We start from the raw sequence: 16,723 nt of genomic DNA, 5'->3' as shown, positions 1-16,723 counted from the left end.
GCCCAGTCCCAGTGAGGACGTCTTTTGTGTGCTGGTGGCCGGCAGGCCTGCCCTGGCCTCGCTCACTTGGCTTCCCTTGCTGTGACTGTGTCCCGCTGTGGTTGAGATGGCGCCGAGCCCAGGTGGGTGGCCCCCTGTGTTGTCCACCTGGGGTCTATCTCCCTGGGTTCACCTGGCACCCCCACCCCGTCCTGATGAGAGATGGGTCTCTAGGTACCGAGTGCCCACTGTAGGTCGGATGCTCCGGGGAGACAGGCCCTGGTTTCTGCAGCTGCTGGTTACTGGGGTGGGGGGGCCTCCTGCCCGGGCTTCCGCAGCTATGGGATGGGGGCATGCTGCCCTCCCTGGGGGGCTGGGGGAGGGGGATGCCAAGAAGCATCATAACAAATGTAGTTTTTTTTTTTAATTTAAGTCTAAAGAGAGTTCCCTTTCTTTCCTGCCCCCTAATTCACCCACTTCCCTTTCCCTTCTATAGGAAATTAATTTTCCTTGAAAAGATGGGTGAATAACGTTTATCTTCTTTTGCTAAATAAAATTCCCTCGTCGGGGCGGGGGGGCGCTTGGCTGGCTCAGCCGGAAGAGCATGATCTCAGGGTTGTGAGCTGGAGCTCCACGTCAGGTGTAGAGATTAATTAAAAACCTTTAAAACCCAAAAAACCAAAAGCTCTCCCTTGGTTGTGCCCCCGGGTTTCCCTATAGGCTCTCCCCAGCCCCAACCCATCCCCTGCAGACCCCGTGTTACCCAGAGGGTACTCTGTTCACCAGCTTGGGGCCTTTACTGTCCCAAGCATTTGCCTAAGCCCCGCAGATCTGTGAGGCTGTGGATACTGGGAAGTGAGGCGTCCCCCCGCCTGGAGGTGCAGAGACGTTCTGGAGATGCCGAAGCTTGGGCTGATGGGAAGGAGCCAGGAAAACCGCACTCGGGGTTTCTGAGGGGTCTGAAGGGGGGGCGGGATACCACGGCCCCCCTTCATTCCCCCATGGCTGCCCGAGCACCTGCTGAGCCCTCGGTGCTAGGCCCGCCCTCCCTGGGCCAGGAGGGATCCCAGCAGGACAGACGTGGGCACACACACAGAGCACTTAATGGACATTTATTTTGCGGACGTTCACAGGCGATGGTAGCGGAAGAGCTCTTGCCGGCACACTGGGCACGTGTGCTTCACGTCCATCAAACTGCCCACACAGAAGGGGAGGAAGCAGCATCCCAGGACGCACCTGCAGCCGCAGGAGCAGCGGGGTGTGGGGGCCAGCCTTGAGGTTCTCCCCGGGGGCCCCCTCTGTCCTTGCTCCTGCCCGGCCACCCCGTGCCATGTGGCCACCCCCCCAACCCAGCGGGCCCCGTCCCCGTGGATGTACAGGGCCCCTGCGGCGGCGAAGGTGGGGGGCACTCACCCAAACACAAAGAGGCCAGTACACAACAGCCAGGTGATGACCCCTGGGACCGGGCTGGTCACTGTGATGATGTAGTTCCCACAGTACCGACATACGGACCGTACGGGGGTGGCAGACCCCATCCTAGGCAAGCTGGTGAACACCGCTGGGGGTGGGGGATGGCAGCTCAGGCCCCGGCCCCCGCCTCGCCCTGCCGGTGTCCACCGCTGGCTGGGCCCTACTGCGTGTTCTCCGTGCTCCCCTGCGCGTCAGGTCCCCCCCGGGGGGGGGGGGGGCGGCGGCTCCGACCTCCCCCCACGGTCCCATTTCCCACCACCCACTGCCACCAGCCTTCAGGACCCAGGGGCCCCCCTCTGTCAAGACACCCTGTCTCCCCTGGCCAGGACACCCAGGGAACTGGGGAGCATTTCTGGGTTTGAACCAGGCCCCTACAAATCAGCGAGCTCTCCAGGATAGTGTGCTCGTCCGTCCCCTTTCCGGGGTGTCCACGACATCAGCGGGAGTGGCTTTGGGACCCCTGCCCTAGGTAAAAAGCGCCGACACTTGGCGAAGCGTGGTGGGAAAGCACAAAGCCGAGAACCCGCCTGCTGGCCTTCTCGTGCCTCCCTCCTGCATTTGCACCGTGGGGCCAAAATACGTGCTTAGCTGTTGAACCACCACAGCCATTTCTACAATCTTGGGGGTGCGGAGAAAGGAGGACGCTGGTGGTGGCTGAATTTAAGAAAACAGTCCCAGCGAGCTTTAGTGTTCTGGCCAAGGGCTCGGGGGACCGGTCTGGACAGGCTGGCTGGAGCTTCTGGTCTTGGGGTGTGCCAATCCCTCTGGGGTCGGGGGTGAGGGGGAGCAGGGATCTGGAGTCCCAGAACCTTGGCAGGCAGGGATGCAGACTCCCTGGTTGGGCAGGGAGCTAAGGCAAGAACTGTGTGGCTAATATGGGCATCCCTAATGGTCTCTCCGGCGGTGGCGGGGGTCTTCTTCATCCTGCCCACTGGCAACGTATAGCCCAGCCCTGTAGCACTTGACCCCGGGAGACCTCTGAAGTGTCCTCAGTTCTCTGGCACCCTTGTGAACCTGGGCGGCGGGGGCTGGGGGGCTGCCTTCCCCTCCTCCGGTTGGGGGTGGTGCATGGCAGAGTAGGGAATCGGGTTTCACCAGGATTTCACTCCCAAAGCCTTCCCTGAGCGCCCACCATGGACCAGCCCCCTCCACCACTGATTTCCCATCAGAGACGGGGCAGCACCACCCAGTGTGGGGGTCACACAGCAGTGGGGTCCGTGGAGAAGGGCTTTCAGAGGAGGTGCTGTTGGGGCAGAGTCTTGGTGAGTGGGCAGGGCGGTCTGAGCCTGAGCACAGGAGAACGAGGAGGGGAGGGGGGTAGAGGTACTCACCCGGCTGAGCGCCTGGGGGGCCTTGGATGTACAGTGGGGGAAGAACTGGAGTTCCTGGAGGAGGAGGAGGCTCTTTGGGAGAGAGGAAGGAAACACACCCTCAGATCCCATGGCTCGCTCCATGCCAGGCGCCGAACTGACGGCGTGACCAGCCTGAGGGTGTCACCCATTTTACAGGAGGGCAAGCTGGGGCCTGGAAAAATGAACGTGAGTGGCTGAGATTTGAACCCAGACGTTTCCGGCTCCAAATGTGCCCTCGTGTCCTAGGATGTACGAGCTTCCTGGACGCACTGCCGGGAAGCTGAGGATACAAAAAGAGCACAGGCCCCATAATCTCTCTTTAAAAAAAATATTGAGGGGCGCCTGGGCGGCTCAGTCGTTAAGCGTCTGCCTTCGGCTCAGGTCATGATCCCAGGGTCCTGGGATCGAGCCCCGCATCGGGCTCCCTGCTCGGCGGGAGGCCTGCTTCTCCCTCTCCCACTCCCCCTGCTTGTGCTGTCAAATAAAATCTTTAAAACAATATTGAGCATTTGTCATGTGCCAAACTCAGCTAACCCTTTGACATACCTCATTCCACTGACTCTTGCCAAAACACCAAAGAGGTAGCCATGTGGTACCATTCCAATTTTGCAGATGTTGAGACCAGGCTCAGAGAAGTTAAGTAACTTGCCTGAGGTCACCCCATAGGTACGAAAGGTGAGGATGCCCATGTCCAGAGCACACGCCACCGTGTGTTAAGCCCCTCGCCTCTGGACAGGACAGCTCCAAGAGGGGCAGAGTTTCATCTACTCCTTCCGAGAAGGACTGTCTGGGCCCCAGGTCTGCCCACATTGCTCCCAACCTTGGTTCCCTCCTGCCCCACCAGGGGCCTTCCACACCGTGTGAACAGCCCATCTGGCCCCCAGCTCCCAGCCCTTGGTTGATGGATGGGGGTCCATTTCCGTGTCTATGGGGAAGCACACGGACCCTTCGCATGGGGACCTGCCTCTCCCAGGTTGGGGGCCTCGTGGCTTGAAGGGGGCAGCTTGGGGTCCCCCCACCCACAGCCTCTTCCCACAGTGGGGACAGCTGGAGCATAGGAAGCCCCTCCTCGCTTTTTGCCACACAGTCTAGACTCCTGGGGGGCAGGTGCCCCCAGCAGCCCTGCCTGAGGCTGGGTTTTGTACCCATTTTACAGGTGAGGAAAAGTGAAGGCCGGGGTAACCAGTCACCCGGCCTCACAACTGAGTTAGCAGCTGCCGGCCCTGCACCAACCAGCTCTTAATCCTCGCAACTATTTTCCAGATAGAAAATGGATCCAAAGAGATTGAGTGACTTGGCCAAGATCTCATCAGCAGGGCCAGGACCCCCCGACCCCGCCAACCCTGCCAGTCTGGGCTGTGTCTGGCCATGAGGGTGGGCAGGGGACAGGAGCGGCAGGTCATACCTGATATGAGGGAGCCATTAGTCTTCCTGGACTTCTTTTTAACACTTTAAGAGAGAGTAGGGGATGCTGGGTCCCACGTTGGGTCCCACGGTCCCCGGGTTGGTGGGGGACGGCAGGAGGACTGGATTCAGCCCCAGCTGAGCAAGGGGACCCAGAGTCTCCTCTCCTGCTTCCCGTGGGCCCCGAAGTCAACTTGTCACCGGGAGGGGGGGTGGTACTCCTACCTTGGGGAGGGTTCCATCTTGGTGCCCTGGGTGTCCTTCGTTCCAGCAACGGTATCCGGGCAGCGTAGAGTTCCGGGCTCTGAGCAGCCGAGCGCTTGTCTCGAGTCCCCATGATGCCGCCTGGTTGCCCTGGGACCGGAGTGCGGACCTCCCTGGTGCCTCTTCCCAGGCCTGGCTCAGGTGGAAAAGGCATTGTGATGTGTGTCCTCGGGGCCAGGGCTGGGCTCTGTCACCTCTCTCTGCAGGAGGAGGGTGGGGCCTCCCAGGGCCTGGCGTGGGAAGCCTTCGGAGGTGGCCCTTCTCCCCCCGGGGCCCACTGACCTCCCGGGGGGCCCGGCCGAATCCCGCCCCGCCTTCCTGGAGCGCAGGGGCCGGCAGGGGTGGTGGTTGGGGGGCGACCAATGCGGAGACTTAAAAACAGGAATCCTACGACAGCTAGTGATTCTCTGAGGAAGTCATCTGATGCGTGTGAATAGTCGGCTGTGTGGATGGCCACGTCCTGTTGAGAAAGGTACGGAGCACATGGATACACACTATATACACACATGCACACACGTACGTGGTGTCTCCTCACGAGTCCCACCACCTCCCTTGCCTGGTTAGCTGTGAGTCTGGGCAAGATGCTGACTTTTTCCAACCCTCCAACCCCTGGCTTCCTCAGCTGTAAAATGGGGATGCTAGTTGCTCCTTAGAGGACTGTTAGGAGATCATATGAGACACAACCCAGGTACTGCGAATGAAGTGAAGATGCTGTTAGTACTGCAGAAAGATGACTGGCCGGAATAGCCCAGAAGAGACACGCCCAATTGCAGAGGGCAGCCTGTGTGTCCAGAGCTGGTTCGGGGATTTAGCTAGGAGTCATGGCCAGTGAGGACAAGGCTTGGCCAATAAACTCTGTCACAGAACATCGGGGAACATTCCAAATGGCCCTGCTCGCCCCTCAGATTGACAGAGACCAAAAGTGATGGCGAGTCTGGGGGGAGATGAGTCTTCCCATAGGACCCGATAAGGGGGATCTGGTGATAAGTCGCACACTTACAGATGTGGGACCCTTGGACCCAGCAACACTCTTCCTTGAAATCCATCCCAAAGACAGACCAGCAAAAGTATCAAATGACGTTGGGACAAGGCTATTCGATGCAGCAGAAAAGACTCGAAATAACCCAAATGTCCATGCAGAGCTACTCAGAAACTACCCAAAATGAAGGAGGGAAGGAAGGAAAGAGAGCATGAGAGACAAAAGAGAATACATTTCATATATTCCTATGGCGTAGTCTCTCCAAGATACATTGCTAAAAAACCAAGAACTTATATATATAACTATATATATAGCGTGTGCGTGTGTGCGCGCGTGCGTGCGTGCGTGTGCGCGTGTGTGTGCGTGCGTGTGCGTGCGTGTGTGCGCGTGCGTGCGTGTGTGTGCGCGTGCGTGCGTGTGTAAGGAAACGGGGAGGGATATATATAATTTCCAAGATGATCCTCACCACCTATAATGTAGGAACTCAATAAATGCTTATTAATTGAATAAATACAAATAAAATTTCCAAAACAAAAGAGAAGAACGAGTTTTTAAAAACTAAAGGAGTGTGTACTCTATGATCCCATTTATATGGACTTCCTGATAAGACAAAAGTCACAGAAGCAGTAAGAACAGTGCTTGCCAGTCAAAATTGACGTTGAGGGAGAAGGGGTGGAGGCAGGTTCTCTCTATGCCTTGCTTTATAGGTTTGACTTTGGAACCATATCATTACTTTTACTAATTTAAAAGGAGACATGGACAAAAGAAAAAAGCAACAGCGAACAACGGACGGCAGCGGAAAACAAACAAATGTAGCCATATATCAAGATTTCTTCCACGGGACACAAAGCACAAGCCATAAAAAAGAAAAACTTCAAGGACGACTTCATCAAAGCACCTGCTCTTCAAAAGACACCGTGGGGGAAGAAAAAAAGCTGAGCCACAGGCAGGAACACAGTATTTGCAGTATACGTGTACAGAATATAAAAGAACTCCAACTGAACGATTTTAAAAAGTGCAATGTTAAAAGTGGACAAAAGACCCAAACGGAGACACCTGGGTGGCTCAGTTGGTTAAGTGACTGCCTTCGGCTCCGGTCATGATCTCAGGGTCCTGGGATCGAGTTCTGTGTGGGGCTCCCTGCTCAGCTGGGAGACTGCTTCTCCCTCTCCCTCTCCTGCTCTCTCGCTCTCTCTAATAAACAAAATCCTTAAAAAAAAAAAAAAAAAAGAGCCAAACAGACACTTCACAAAAGAGAACATGGCTGTGGCTAATACATACATGAGAAGGTGTTCAGCATCTCTAGCCTCCTAGGAAATGTGAAAACCAAAGGGACCTCTGGTTAAATTTTTAAAAACAGACAATCCTAAGTTTCGACAAGAACGGGCAACAACTGGAACCCTTATACGCTGCTGGTGTGGGTGCGAAATGCCGCATCACTTTGGAAAGCTGCAGTTTCTCATAAAGGTAAACGCAAGCCCGCCTGTGACCAGCAATTCCACCTCTGGATTTTTGCCCAGGTGAGACAAAAACATATGTCCAAAAAAAAAAAAGATAAAAAAAGACCCGTATGAGAAGATTCATAGTAGCTGTCTTCCTAATCGCCAAAATTTAGAAACAATCCAGATATCTGTGAACAGGTGAGCGGATAAACATTTATAACAAGGAATACTGCTCAACAGCAAAAGGAAGGAATTATCGATGTACTTGGTAAGATGCGTGTGTTGTCAAAAAATGATTTTGACCAAAAGAAAAACCCTGACCTAAAACAGTACATAACTGGTGATTCTACTTATTTGCAGTTCTAACGCAGACCAAGCTGAGCCCCAGTGAGGGAACTCAGAACAGTGGTTGCTTCTGGGGTGGGAATGGAAGGTTGACTGCCAAGGGCACACTAGAATTTTCTAAAATGATGGAAAGATGACTGTCATGACTACTTAACTATTCATTTTTCTAAACTCCTGGAGCTTGCACCCCTGGATTGTTAAAAATGTCAAAAACTAACGTGAAGTAGTGGCAGAGATGACAAGTACTCCAAATTCTCATCATCTGTCATCAGTGAGAGCATCCAAAGTCTGGAAGTTTCTTGCAAAACTAAACATAAACCTGTCCTATGACCCAGATACATTAAGCCTAGGTGTTTCCTCAGGAGAAGGGAGACATGTCCGCACAAAGACATAAAGGCTCCTAGCAGCTTTGTTTAAAATAGCCCCAAACTGGGTGCCTGGGTGGCTCTGTCAGTTAAGCGTCAGACTTGGCAAAGGTCACAATCTCAGGGTCATGAGATTGAGCCCCATGCTGGGGCTTAAGAGTCTCTCCCTTCCTCCCTCCCTCTCCCTTTGCCCCTCCCACTCCCCCCCTTAAAAAAATAATAAAAAGAAATTAGTCCCAAACTAGAAACCACTCTGGTGCCCATAGACAAGAGGATGGATAAACAAACTATGGTATATTCACAGGCTGCAATACTACTCACCAATGAGAAGGCACCATTCATGCAACCACATAAACGAATTGCAAATGCATTGTGTGAAAGAAGCCTCCCACAGGACTGCGTACTGTATGATCCCATTTATATGGACTTCCTGATAAGACAAAAGTCACAGAAGCAATCAGAACAGTGCTTGCCAACAGGGGTGTGGATTTATTAACAGAAAGGGCTTGAGGGAACTCTGGGCTGGTAGAGACGTCCCATGTCTTGACAGGGGTTGGCATTACACAGGTGTATGCACTACTCAAAACTTGCAGAACGGTACAGTGAGTTTTGTGTCTTTCATTACAAACCTTTTCAAAAGCTGCAGATAAATACTGAATTCTGGTTAATGACCTATGGAAGCTGAAGTGTTCAGGATTAAAGTGTACTGATGTCTGCAGCTCACTTTTAAAGTCATTGAAAGGTAGAAAGGGTTGATGGATTCTTAGATGGATACATCTGTGAAAAAACAAATCTTGCAAAATGGCGACAGGTGTAGGATCAAGGTGGTGGGTCTGGGGTGTTCACAATTATTTCCACTTTTCTGTACGCTTGCACATTCTTTTTTACAATAAAATTAGAAAGGGGCAGAAAAGAAGAAATCTCTAAAAGTGGAAAACAAAAATGAATGTAACTTGTATGTCAATTTGATGGCAGAACTGTACAGAGCAGACTTATTTAAACAAGGCAGCACAGTGCTGTAGTATTTATGGGTAAAATTATACTTGAGCCTCAGGATCACTTCTCTGAGATCTCTGCCCGCCCCAGGAATGGGCAGCAGCCTGACCCGGGTTAGACCAATCAGATCTCCTTGTGTAGGACTTTGGAATTGGGGCAGAAGTAGACCACTGGATTTCCGCTGTTTGCATGAACTATAGGCATTTAAACCTAGTGGCCGTGGGAGAGCTTTCATTACCCACAGTTCTAGAAAGCCCGAATGGCACAGCTCACCCTTTTGTGATGGGGATGCAAAAAGCTTCATGACAACGGGCATCGAGAGGGAGAACGGGGACCATCGCTACAATCTACTGTATGGAGGAATAGAGAAGAGTAAGTGCTCAGTGAGCATCTGCTTTATATGTATATCACGTGTGCAGGCAGCACTACAACTGTCCCCGGGAGCCCACAGCGCCATCTGCTGGCCACAGTTATTCTAGGTGCCGGCTCCCACAGCGCCATCTGCTGGCCACGGTTATTCTAGGTGTCGGCTCCCACAGCGCCATCTGCTGGCCACAGTTATTCCACGGCCGGCTCCCACAGCGCCATCTGCGGGCCACAGTTATTCCAGGGGCCGGCTCCCACACCGCCAACTGCTGGCCACAGTTATTCCAGAGGCCGGCTCCCACAGCGCCAACTGCTGGCCACAGTTATTCCAGAGGTTGGGTTGCTCCAGCAGGGGACTGGGAGGGAGAGATTGGGTGTGTGCTCTCAGGCGGCACATCTTCCTCCTTAACGAGATCAACTTCCTCCAAGCATCAGCAACTCTCAGGATGCCAGCTGTGAGGCGGGGTAAACCTGAAGGTGCCGTCTTTGGGAGGGGCAGTCTGGGCACGCAGGTGGGGGTGCATGGTCTAACAGGTGCCCCATACATCATGAGTACAAGAGATTTGTGCATCATTACAACTGTTTCTCAGCTGATGGGGGAAAGATGCATCTTGAGGAAGCGCTTCCTTAATTCCCACAAAGGTGTTGTCGTCATGGGCATCACCTCTCTGGTGGGGGCCTGACTCCAGCCCCACCTCCTCAGCAGTCCCTCTGATCTCTCTCTCTTGCTCTTTTGCCAGTAACTGGCGCCCACACCCTAGAGTCTTGAAACCTCCGGTTTGGCATTCCTGCCCATGTGCCCAGTCCCTTTTGCCTCCACTTGGTGTCATCATCATCACTTCTCTATTCCATGGCAGGGTTGGGGGCATGTCCTCTGGAGCCTGTCCACACCCCTGTATGTGTCGGTGCCTGAGATTTAAGGTTTGCTGCATCCCCCAGAGCCTGGCATGCAGAAGGTGCTCAATTAATGTAGGTTGAATGTATGACTGAATGAATGAGTGAATGAACGAAGGAACAAATGAGCTGCATGCTCCTCTCATCCAGCACACCCCATTTGGCTTAAAATCCCCTGGATATCCTACCTCGGGAAACAGGGTCCTTGTATAAGGTTGAGGCTATACAAGATGCGGGACAGGGTTGGGTACAGTCTCCTTCTTGGGAGATTTTGGGGATGGCGGTCCCCCTCACACAGGGCTGAGATCCAGGCTGCGGCTCTGCACTGGGACCCTCTGAGGGTGAATGAATGAGGGAGCTGATGGGCTGGGCTCTCAGCATCGTTCCCCCCCCAATCCTGGCCACCGCCACCAGGGGGCAGCATCAGGCTGCACGAGTCAGCCTCGCCTCCTCCCTCTGGGCTCTGGGGGCCCCGGGGTCCCCACCCTGCCCCTCCTCTGGAGTCCCACCTCCCTTCAGCGCTTGTCCAGTGCTCTTCAAGGCTGCCTTGGGGCTGAGAACTCCTGTCCTACCCTGAATCTCGCAGGCCAGGCTGGAAGGAGAGAGGGCATGAGGCCAGCCCAAGGCCACACAGCCAAGCTGTGGTGGAGCTGGCTTAGACCCCAGTCTCTGGCACCCAGACACGGGGCCCCCTGTGAGGGAGCCAGGAGGCCTGGCTGAGCTCCTTGGGGGCCCCTCTCTAAGGATCAGCTTTCCACCAGACTCAAGGGCTCCTGGAGGACAGGTTTTTGTTTGTTCATTTTTCACCTTTGAATCCCCAAAATAATGCCTAGCATAAAGGAAGCAGCTGTTAAAGTGTGGGCTCTGTCGCTCGCAACTGTGTGTGACCCCCAGCAGGCATCTCCACCCCCCTGCACGATGGGTCTGATAATAATCCTTGCTGCCCAGAAGGTTAGGAAAATTTCATAGACAGTTTTTACCTTGTTGGCTGATCCTTTAGGCATGCCTATGTTCCAGTCTATTCCATCCTGCTCCAGGGCATTTGCACTTGCTGTTCTGCACCCGAATGCTCCTCCAGCGAGCTCTGTCTGGAATGAACAGGTTCATGTATTCGGTTACTTGGTCAGTGTCTGCTGACCCTAAAATGTCAGCTCTGTGAGAGCAGGGACCTCGTTAGTTTTGTTCATATTTGTCTCTCTAGGATCTATCACAGTGCCCAGGACACAGCAGGTGCTCAATCAAACTTTGTTGCATGAATAATGAATGAAAGATATCCATGTGAAGAACCTCACTCTGTGACTGGCACGTAGAAAGCTTGCAGTGCATTCACAATCAATAAAGTTAATAAGCAAGACAATAATAAGCAGAGTCATAAAAGCCAGGGCTGGAGGCAGGCCATCCCAGGAATGGCATGAGCCTGGACTTTTGGCAGCTGAGGTCCTGGGAGGCCCCCTGGTCCTCTCCTGCTGTGTGATCCTGGGCACCTTACTCACCCTCTCTGGGCTGTGCTATCTTCTTGAGCAATAAGGCTCTGCAGCTGGGGCCTGCTTAAAAGAAAAAGGCAATGCAACTCCTTCGTTCTGCTTCCTGCTCATCCTCTCCTCCCAGAAGGGCCCACCTCGGGCAAGGAGGTGACGGGAAGAGAAGGGACCCCGGAGGAATGAGTTGTTAACTGTCATTCTTGGGCAGGTGTGGCGTGGGGCTTTCCCCAGAGCCCTCCCTTCCATCTGCTGTGTCTGCGGGGGCACTGGGAGCCCTGGGCGGGGACTTGCTGGGTCAACTCGGGGCATCCCCTAACCTCTCTGAGCTGAATTTCCAGCTCTGCCAACCACCCCGTCTGCTTCCTCTTCCGCCCAGCCTGGGGCGAGCTGGGGGCTGGAGGAATGTGAGGAGGTGTGCACTGCCAGAGGCGCCTCACACCCAAGCCCCCTGCCCACCGGGGCCAGGAAAGAAAAGCAGGGGGTTCCTCCTGTTCTGTGTGCCCTTGGAGGCCCTCTCACTGAAGAGCAGGCGCCTCGATGAGAGGGGGTGACAGGTGCTTTCCTGGGTGGCCGCCATCCATCCTCTGCCCTCAGAACTCTAGGACAGAGCCCCCGAGGCCTGCCTGGTGGAGGAGAGGGGGACTTTCTACACAGAGAAAGCTTTTGGGGTCTGGGGGAGAGCCTCAGGAGCTGTGTGGCGGGGGTGCATGGTTATGCACGCTTTTGTATGCGTGTGCGTGTGGGAAGATGCTGATGTTGCTCGTGATGTGGGTCCTGTTGGGTCGGGGGCGTGTCTCATCTGCATGATGTTTGTGTGCAGAGCAGGTTTGCACGTAGAGATATTTGTGTGTGTGTGAGTGTGTGTCTCCCTTCATCTGGGGTGGGCTATGTGTCTGGGACTTGCCATGTCTGTGTGTCTGCACGGGAGAGCTATGCAGACAAGGTATCTGGGCGTGGGGTGTGTGCACACAGGTGGGCTCCTGGGCCCATCTTTTTTCTCCTTCAGCTAGCAGGCATGGCCAACTGACTTGGACCCCGTCCTGAGCAGGTTCCAGCCTCAAGAGCTGCCTGGACCGGGTCAGCCCAGGTGCAGCACTCCACTGGCTTCCCCACCCAACTCCTTCTCAACTGCAGGCTCTCCTGGCTCCATTTTACAGAAGGGAAAACCTAGTCATCTGTCAGGCCCCTCATCCTTGACATAACTCACTGCATCCCGTGACACTGCTGCGGCCATTTCTTCAACGTGAACTTACTGAGCACCTACTATGCATCAGGCATACAAAACCAAGGGAGGCAGACAAGGTGCCTGCCCTGGGGAGCACACATTTTAGGGGTACCCTATTTGGTTCAGGGTGGGCAGAGGGTCCCCTCTTCTGAGGTGTGATGACCAGAAAGAGGCAGCCTGGGAAGATGTGGGGGAAGAGAGTATTGGGGAAAAGCTGAGGGAAAAGCATGTGCAAAGGCCCTGAGGTACCCAGTGGGGTTGCAATGGTGGGAGCAGAGGGACATGAGATTCGGCAGAGTGCTGAGACCTGGTAAGACCGCTTGGGGCTGCTACATGGACGGGCAGTGGCTGGAGGCAGACCAGGAACAGGGACGTGACTGTCCAGAAAGTAGCAGGCCAAAAGAGACAAAGAGCACTAGGCAGGGAAAAGCAGGTGTTCCCAGAGCCCGAGCTCCCATCCCTGCTCCAGCCCAGGGAGGCCCCTCTCTGAGACATCAGGGGGGTGGGTGGGTGGGTGGGTGTCATATCCTGGGTGGGGGGGAGGGAATTCGGTCTAAATGGCGTGGGGAATGAGCACCTTGGGGTGTCACATGGCGACATTCAATCTCGGCCTGTCCAGTTAGTGCTGTGTGACCTTGGGTAAGTTGCATTGCTGATCTGGGCCCCATTTCCCCATTTGTAGAATGGGACGACAACTCTTCTGGGTTGCGATAAGGTTTTAAGAAGCTCAACTGTGCCGGTCACCAGCTCTGACACACGTTATGGTGTCTAGTGTGCCTGGCACATTGTAGGGAGAACTGGGCAGCTATTGTCATTACAAGGGTGACACCTAGATTTAAGCAAGAAGTGTTTTAAAAAGCAAATAAAAAAACATAATGCTTACAGTGTCCCAGGCTGTGTCCTAGGCATCCATGAATTCTCTCACTTCTACAACACAACCACCTTTACTGTGATAGGTGCTGACGTTGTCCCCATTTTACAGATGAAAAATGGAGGCGCTGAGAGGGGGTACCTGTTGAAGAGACACCCAGTCCTTGAGGACTCCAGACCTGCCATTATCAACCCCAGGCATACCACCCCTGTCTACTACCTGACAGGTCTACACCTCCAGCTTGCTCACGCTCCTTACTGGAGTTTTCTTACGTGAAGTCAATCCAAAGTGTTAACAGCAGATGAGTCTGGCTTTCATTTAATGAGCAACAGGGAGTTACAGAAGGGTTTTGAGCAGGGGAAGGACATGGTGACAAAGATTCTCTCCCTGGCCAAACTGTATGTAGGTCCCTCTGCTCTACTAGGTCCGAACATGAGCTTCCGACCCTGTCCGTGGAGAGTCCGGTTTTGGCAAGAATCCCGTCAAGCTGGTTTAGCCAGAATTCCCTACCCTCAAGATCTCACCAAATTCCTCATCCCCTGCCACCTCCCAGGGGATGCCTGATTGCCTTGGCCTGTTTTCGTCTTCTGCAAGAATCCTGCCAGGTCAGCTTAGCCAGAATCCCCCCTTCCCTCCGAAACTTCCTCCTAGCAATTCCCCACTCGCTGACCCCGCTCTTTGGTTATATAAATCCCCACTTTTCCATGCCATATTCGGAGCTGAGCTCCATCTCTCTCCCTTAGGGCAAAGCCCCATAGCTGTGGTCCCTGCACCTTCACGACAGTCCTGAATAAAGTCCGTCTTACAGTTTTAACAAGTGTCATAAGTCATTTTTTTCTTTAGCAATGGTTGGATTTATGCTTTTGAAAGCTCACTCTGGCTGCTGCATAGGCACCGACATTAGGGGGAGGCACAAGCCATGGCAGGAGGCTGCTCCTCCTGGTGAGATGGAAGAGGCCCCAGTCATGGTGGGAAGGGACGGGGAGGGGGGAACGGGGGCAGGTGGGTGGAGGAGTCTCCGCTTCATCCCTGCTCTTAGACCTTCCCTGGCGGCCAGCACTCTTAAAGATGAGGCTTCCTAATGGAGACCCATAAATTTAGTCCACTCTGGCTCCTGTTACCATACCTCACACTCCCTCTCCTCTCTCCCTGAGTTCTAGCCCCACCACACTCCTGCCTCAGGGCCTTTGCACTTGCTCTAATCTCCCTCAGGAATGTTTTTTCCTTTGTCTAATTCCTGATCTTCCAGAAGATCTCAGGCCAACCAGCACTTTCCTGGCTTCTCCATCCCAGTGACTGTCCTTGCTGCGGGTACAGCGGGATTTTATACCATTGTGATTACTGGTTTAACATCTGCCTCCCCTCTTATTTTTTTTTTAAGATTTTATATATTTAGGGGCGCCTGGGTGGCTCAGTTGGTTAAGTGACTGCCTTCGGCTCAGGTCATGATCCCAGGCTCCTGGGATCGAGCCCCGCATCAGGCCCCCTGCTCAGCGGGAAGCCTGCTTCTCCCTCTCCCACTCCCCCTGCTTGTGTTCCCTCTCTCACTGTCTCTCTCTCTCTGTCAAATAAATAAATAAAATCTTTTTTTTTTTTTAAGATTTTATTTATTTATTTGAGAGAGAGGAGAGAGCGAGAGAGCACAAGCAGGGGGAGCGGCAGAGGGAGAAGCAGGCTCCCCTTCGAGCAAGGAGGAGCAAGGAGCCAGAGGTGGGGCTCGATCCCAGGACCCTGAGATCATGACCTGGGGTGAAGGCAGATGCTTAACTGACTGCACCACCCAGGAGTCCCTGCTTCCCCTCTTAGACTATAACCCCCTGGGGCGGGGACAGAACCCACACAAGTTTTGTTTAGTCCCAGGCTTGGAACAGAGCTCAAGTGCAATAAATACTTGTCAGGTGGCTGAATAGATAATTGGTCCTTATTGGGCAGAAAAGTTAGGCCAGATCTCCTCATCTGCTGCTGGCTCAAGTCTGACCATTAGGCTAGTGCCATCGGATGGGGTCATGATGGTGGGCTGATGTCTCGGGTCGCAGGAGGCTCAAGCCATGACAATTTGGGAGAGAGAACTCCTCCCTGGGACTGGTCTTATCTGAAAGGGCCGAGGGCAGGGCCCTCACTGCGCCACAGAGGCTTACCCAGCCCACCACCTGACATCCTCCTTATGCACCAGCCTGCTGTCTCAACAGGAGGTGACTCCTCCTGGGCAGGTACTGGGTGGGCACTTTTTACTTCTGGATGCTCAGCACCCCAGACAGAGCCTGGCGGCACACCCAGTGAAAAACTGTAGCCCAGAACTGCACCAAACTTGGGTGTGAAATTTTCAGAGACTGTGGTTAGTCGAGAACAAAGAGAAAGGCTGTTCCTGCTGCTGTAATAAAACCACCAGAGACTGGGTGGCCCAAGCAACAAAAATTGACATCTCACACAGTTCTGGAGCCTGGGAAGTCCAAGATCAGGGTGCTGGCAATTCCGTTCCTGGTGGAGGACCCTCCTCCTGGCTTGTGGACAGCTGTGTTCTTGCTGTGTCCTCAGTGGTCTCTTCTTTGTAGGCAATCAGAGGAGGAAAGGAGGGTGAAAGAGGGAGAGATTGAGAGGCAGGCAGTGCTGGTGGGCTTCAGCAGAGCCTAGAGTCCCAGGACAGTTCTGGGATCCCTCCCCCCTTCGGCCAACCTGAGCCTCGGTCCAGGGCTGGGCTCGCTTTTAGGGGCCCCTCTTGCTGCGACGCGCTGTGACTAGGTGGGGCCAGGGAGGTGTCACTTCTCTGTGCCTCAGTTTCCTCTCCTGTTACACGAGAGTCTTGTCATTTACCTGCACAGAGGACTCAAGGACTCTAGGAGTGCAAATTAAGAAAAAAAGAGAACAAATCAATAAATTTCACTTTTTGTTTTTGTTTTTCCTTCCTTTCCTCCCCTCTTCCCTTCAGTTCTTGGCTTGTTTCCCTTCTACCTCTCTTTTCCTTCTTTCTCGCCCTTCCTGGAGCTCTTTCTCTCCGCCAAGATGGAGGCGCCCCAGGCCTTCCGCATTCTGGAACGAAGGTCAGCTTCGGGCCGGACCTGCAGCGGGTGGTTAGGGCAGGGACCTGCACGAGCCCTCCACTCCTCTGGGGAGTTTCCCGACCTGCCGGGCAGCACGGGCGGGCAGCCCCCCGGCTCCCCCGCCAGCCGGGCGTCCCGCGCTCCCGCCAGTCCCGCGCGCCGACACAAAGCTCCCGTCGGGGCCGCCCCCGCGCGCCGCGTTAACCCGGCCGTCCAGCGCTCCGGCCCGCAGCCCCATTGGCTGGGAGCGCG

General features: G+C 54.2%; 1 protein-coding gene across 6 annotated transcripts; it reads right to left on the bottom strand.

Annotated features, from left to right (window-relative positions):
• Positions 1–1,076: 1,076 nt before the first annotated feature.
• On the bottom strand, positions 1,077–16,654 carry LITAFD (LITAF domain containing). 6 transcript variants are annotated; one of them, XM_028117517.2, is made up of 13 exons: positions 16,383–16,654; positions 16,107–16,266; positions 15,861–15,977; positions 13,446–13,574; positions 11,350–11,400; positions 10,837–10,944; positions 7,922–8,030; positions 5,470–5,622; positions 4,752–4,929; positions 4,431–4,601; positions 2,781–2,852; positions 1,393–1,537; positions 1,077–1,215 (listed from the first exon to the last, which is right to left on the bottom strand). In XM_028117517.2, the coding sequence occupies exons 7-13, from the start codon at positions 8,015–8,017 to the stop codon at positions 1,107–1,109; spliced, it is 924 nt and encodes a 307-aa protein (XP_027973318.1). In that variant the 5' UTR covers positions 8,018–8,030; positions 10,837–10,944; positions 11,350–11,400; positions 13,446–13,574; positions 15,861–15,977; positions 16,107–16,266; positions 16,383–16,654; the 3' UTR covers positions 1,077–1,106. The 6 variants fall into 6 exon arrangements, 5 of the variants coding, with proteins under 5 accessions (XP_027973318.1, XP_027973319.1, XP_027973317.1 ...); XM_028117518.2 differs by lacking the exon at positions 11,350–11,400 and having other exon boundaries at positions 10,837–10,940; XM_028117516.2 differs by lacking the exon at positions 11,350–11,400 and having other exon boundaries at positions 15,863–15,977.
• Positions 16,655–16,723: the final 69 nt, after the last annotated feature.

Source organism: Eumetopias jubatus, unplaced genomic scaffold (genome assembly GCF_037043125.1).
Source record: "Eumetopias jubatus isolate StellerSeaLion01/CBP00866 unplaced genomic scaffold, mEumJub1_p1.0 scaffold_12, whole genome shotgun sequence".
NCBI lineage: Eukaryota > Metazoa > Chordata > Mammalia > Carnivora > Otariidae > Eumetopias > Eumetopias jubatus.
Note: the sequence above shows the minus strand (reverse complement) of the source record. Positions and strands in the feature narration are given on the sequence as shown.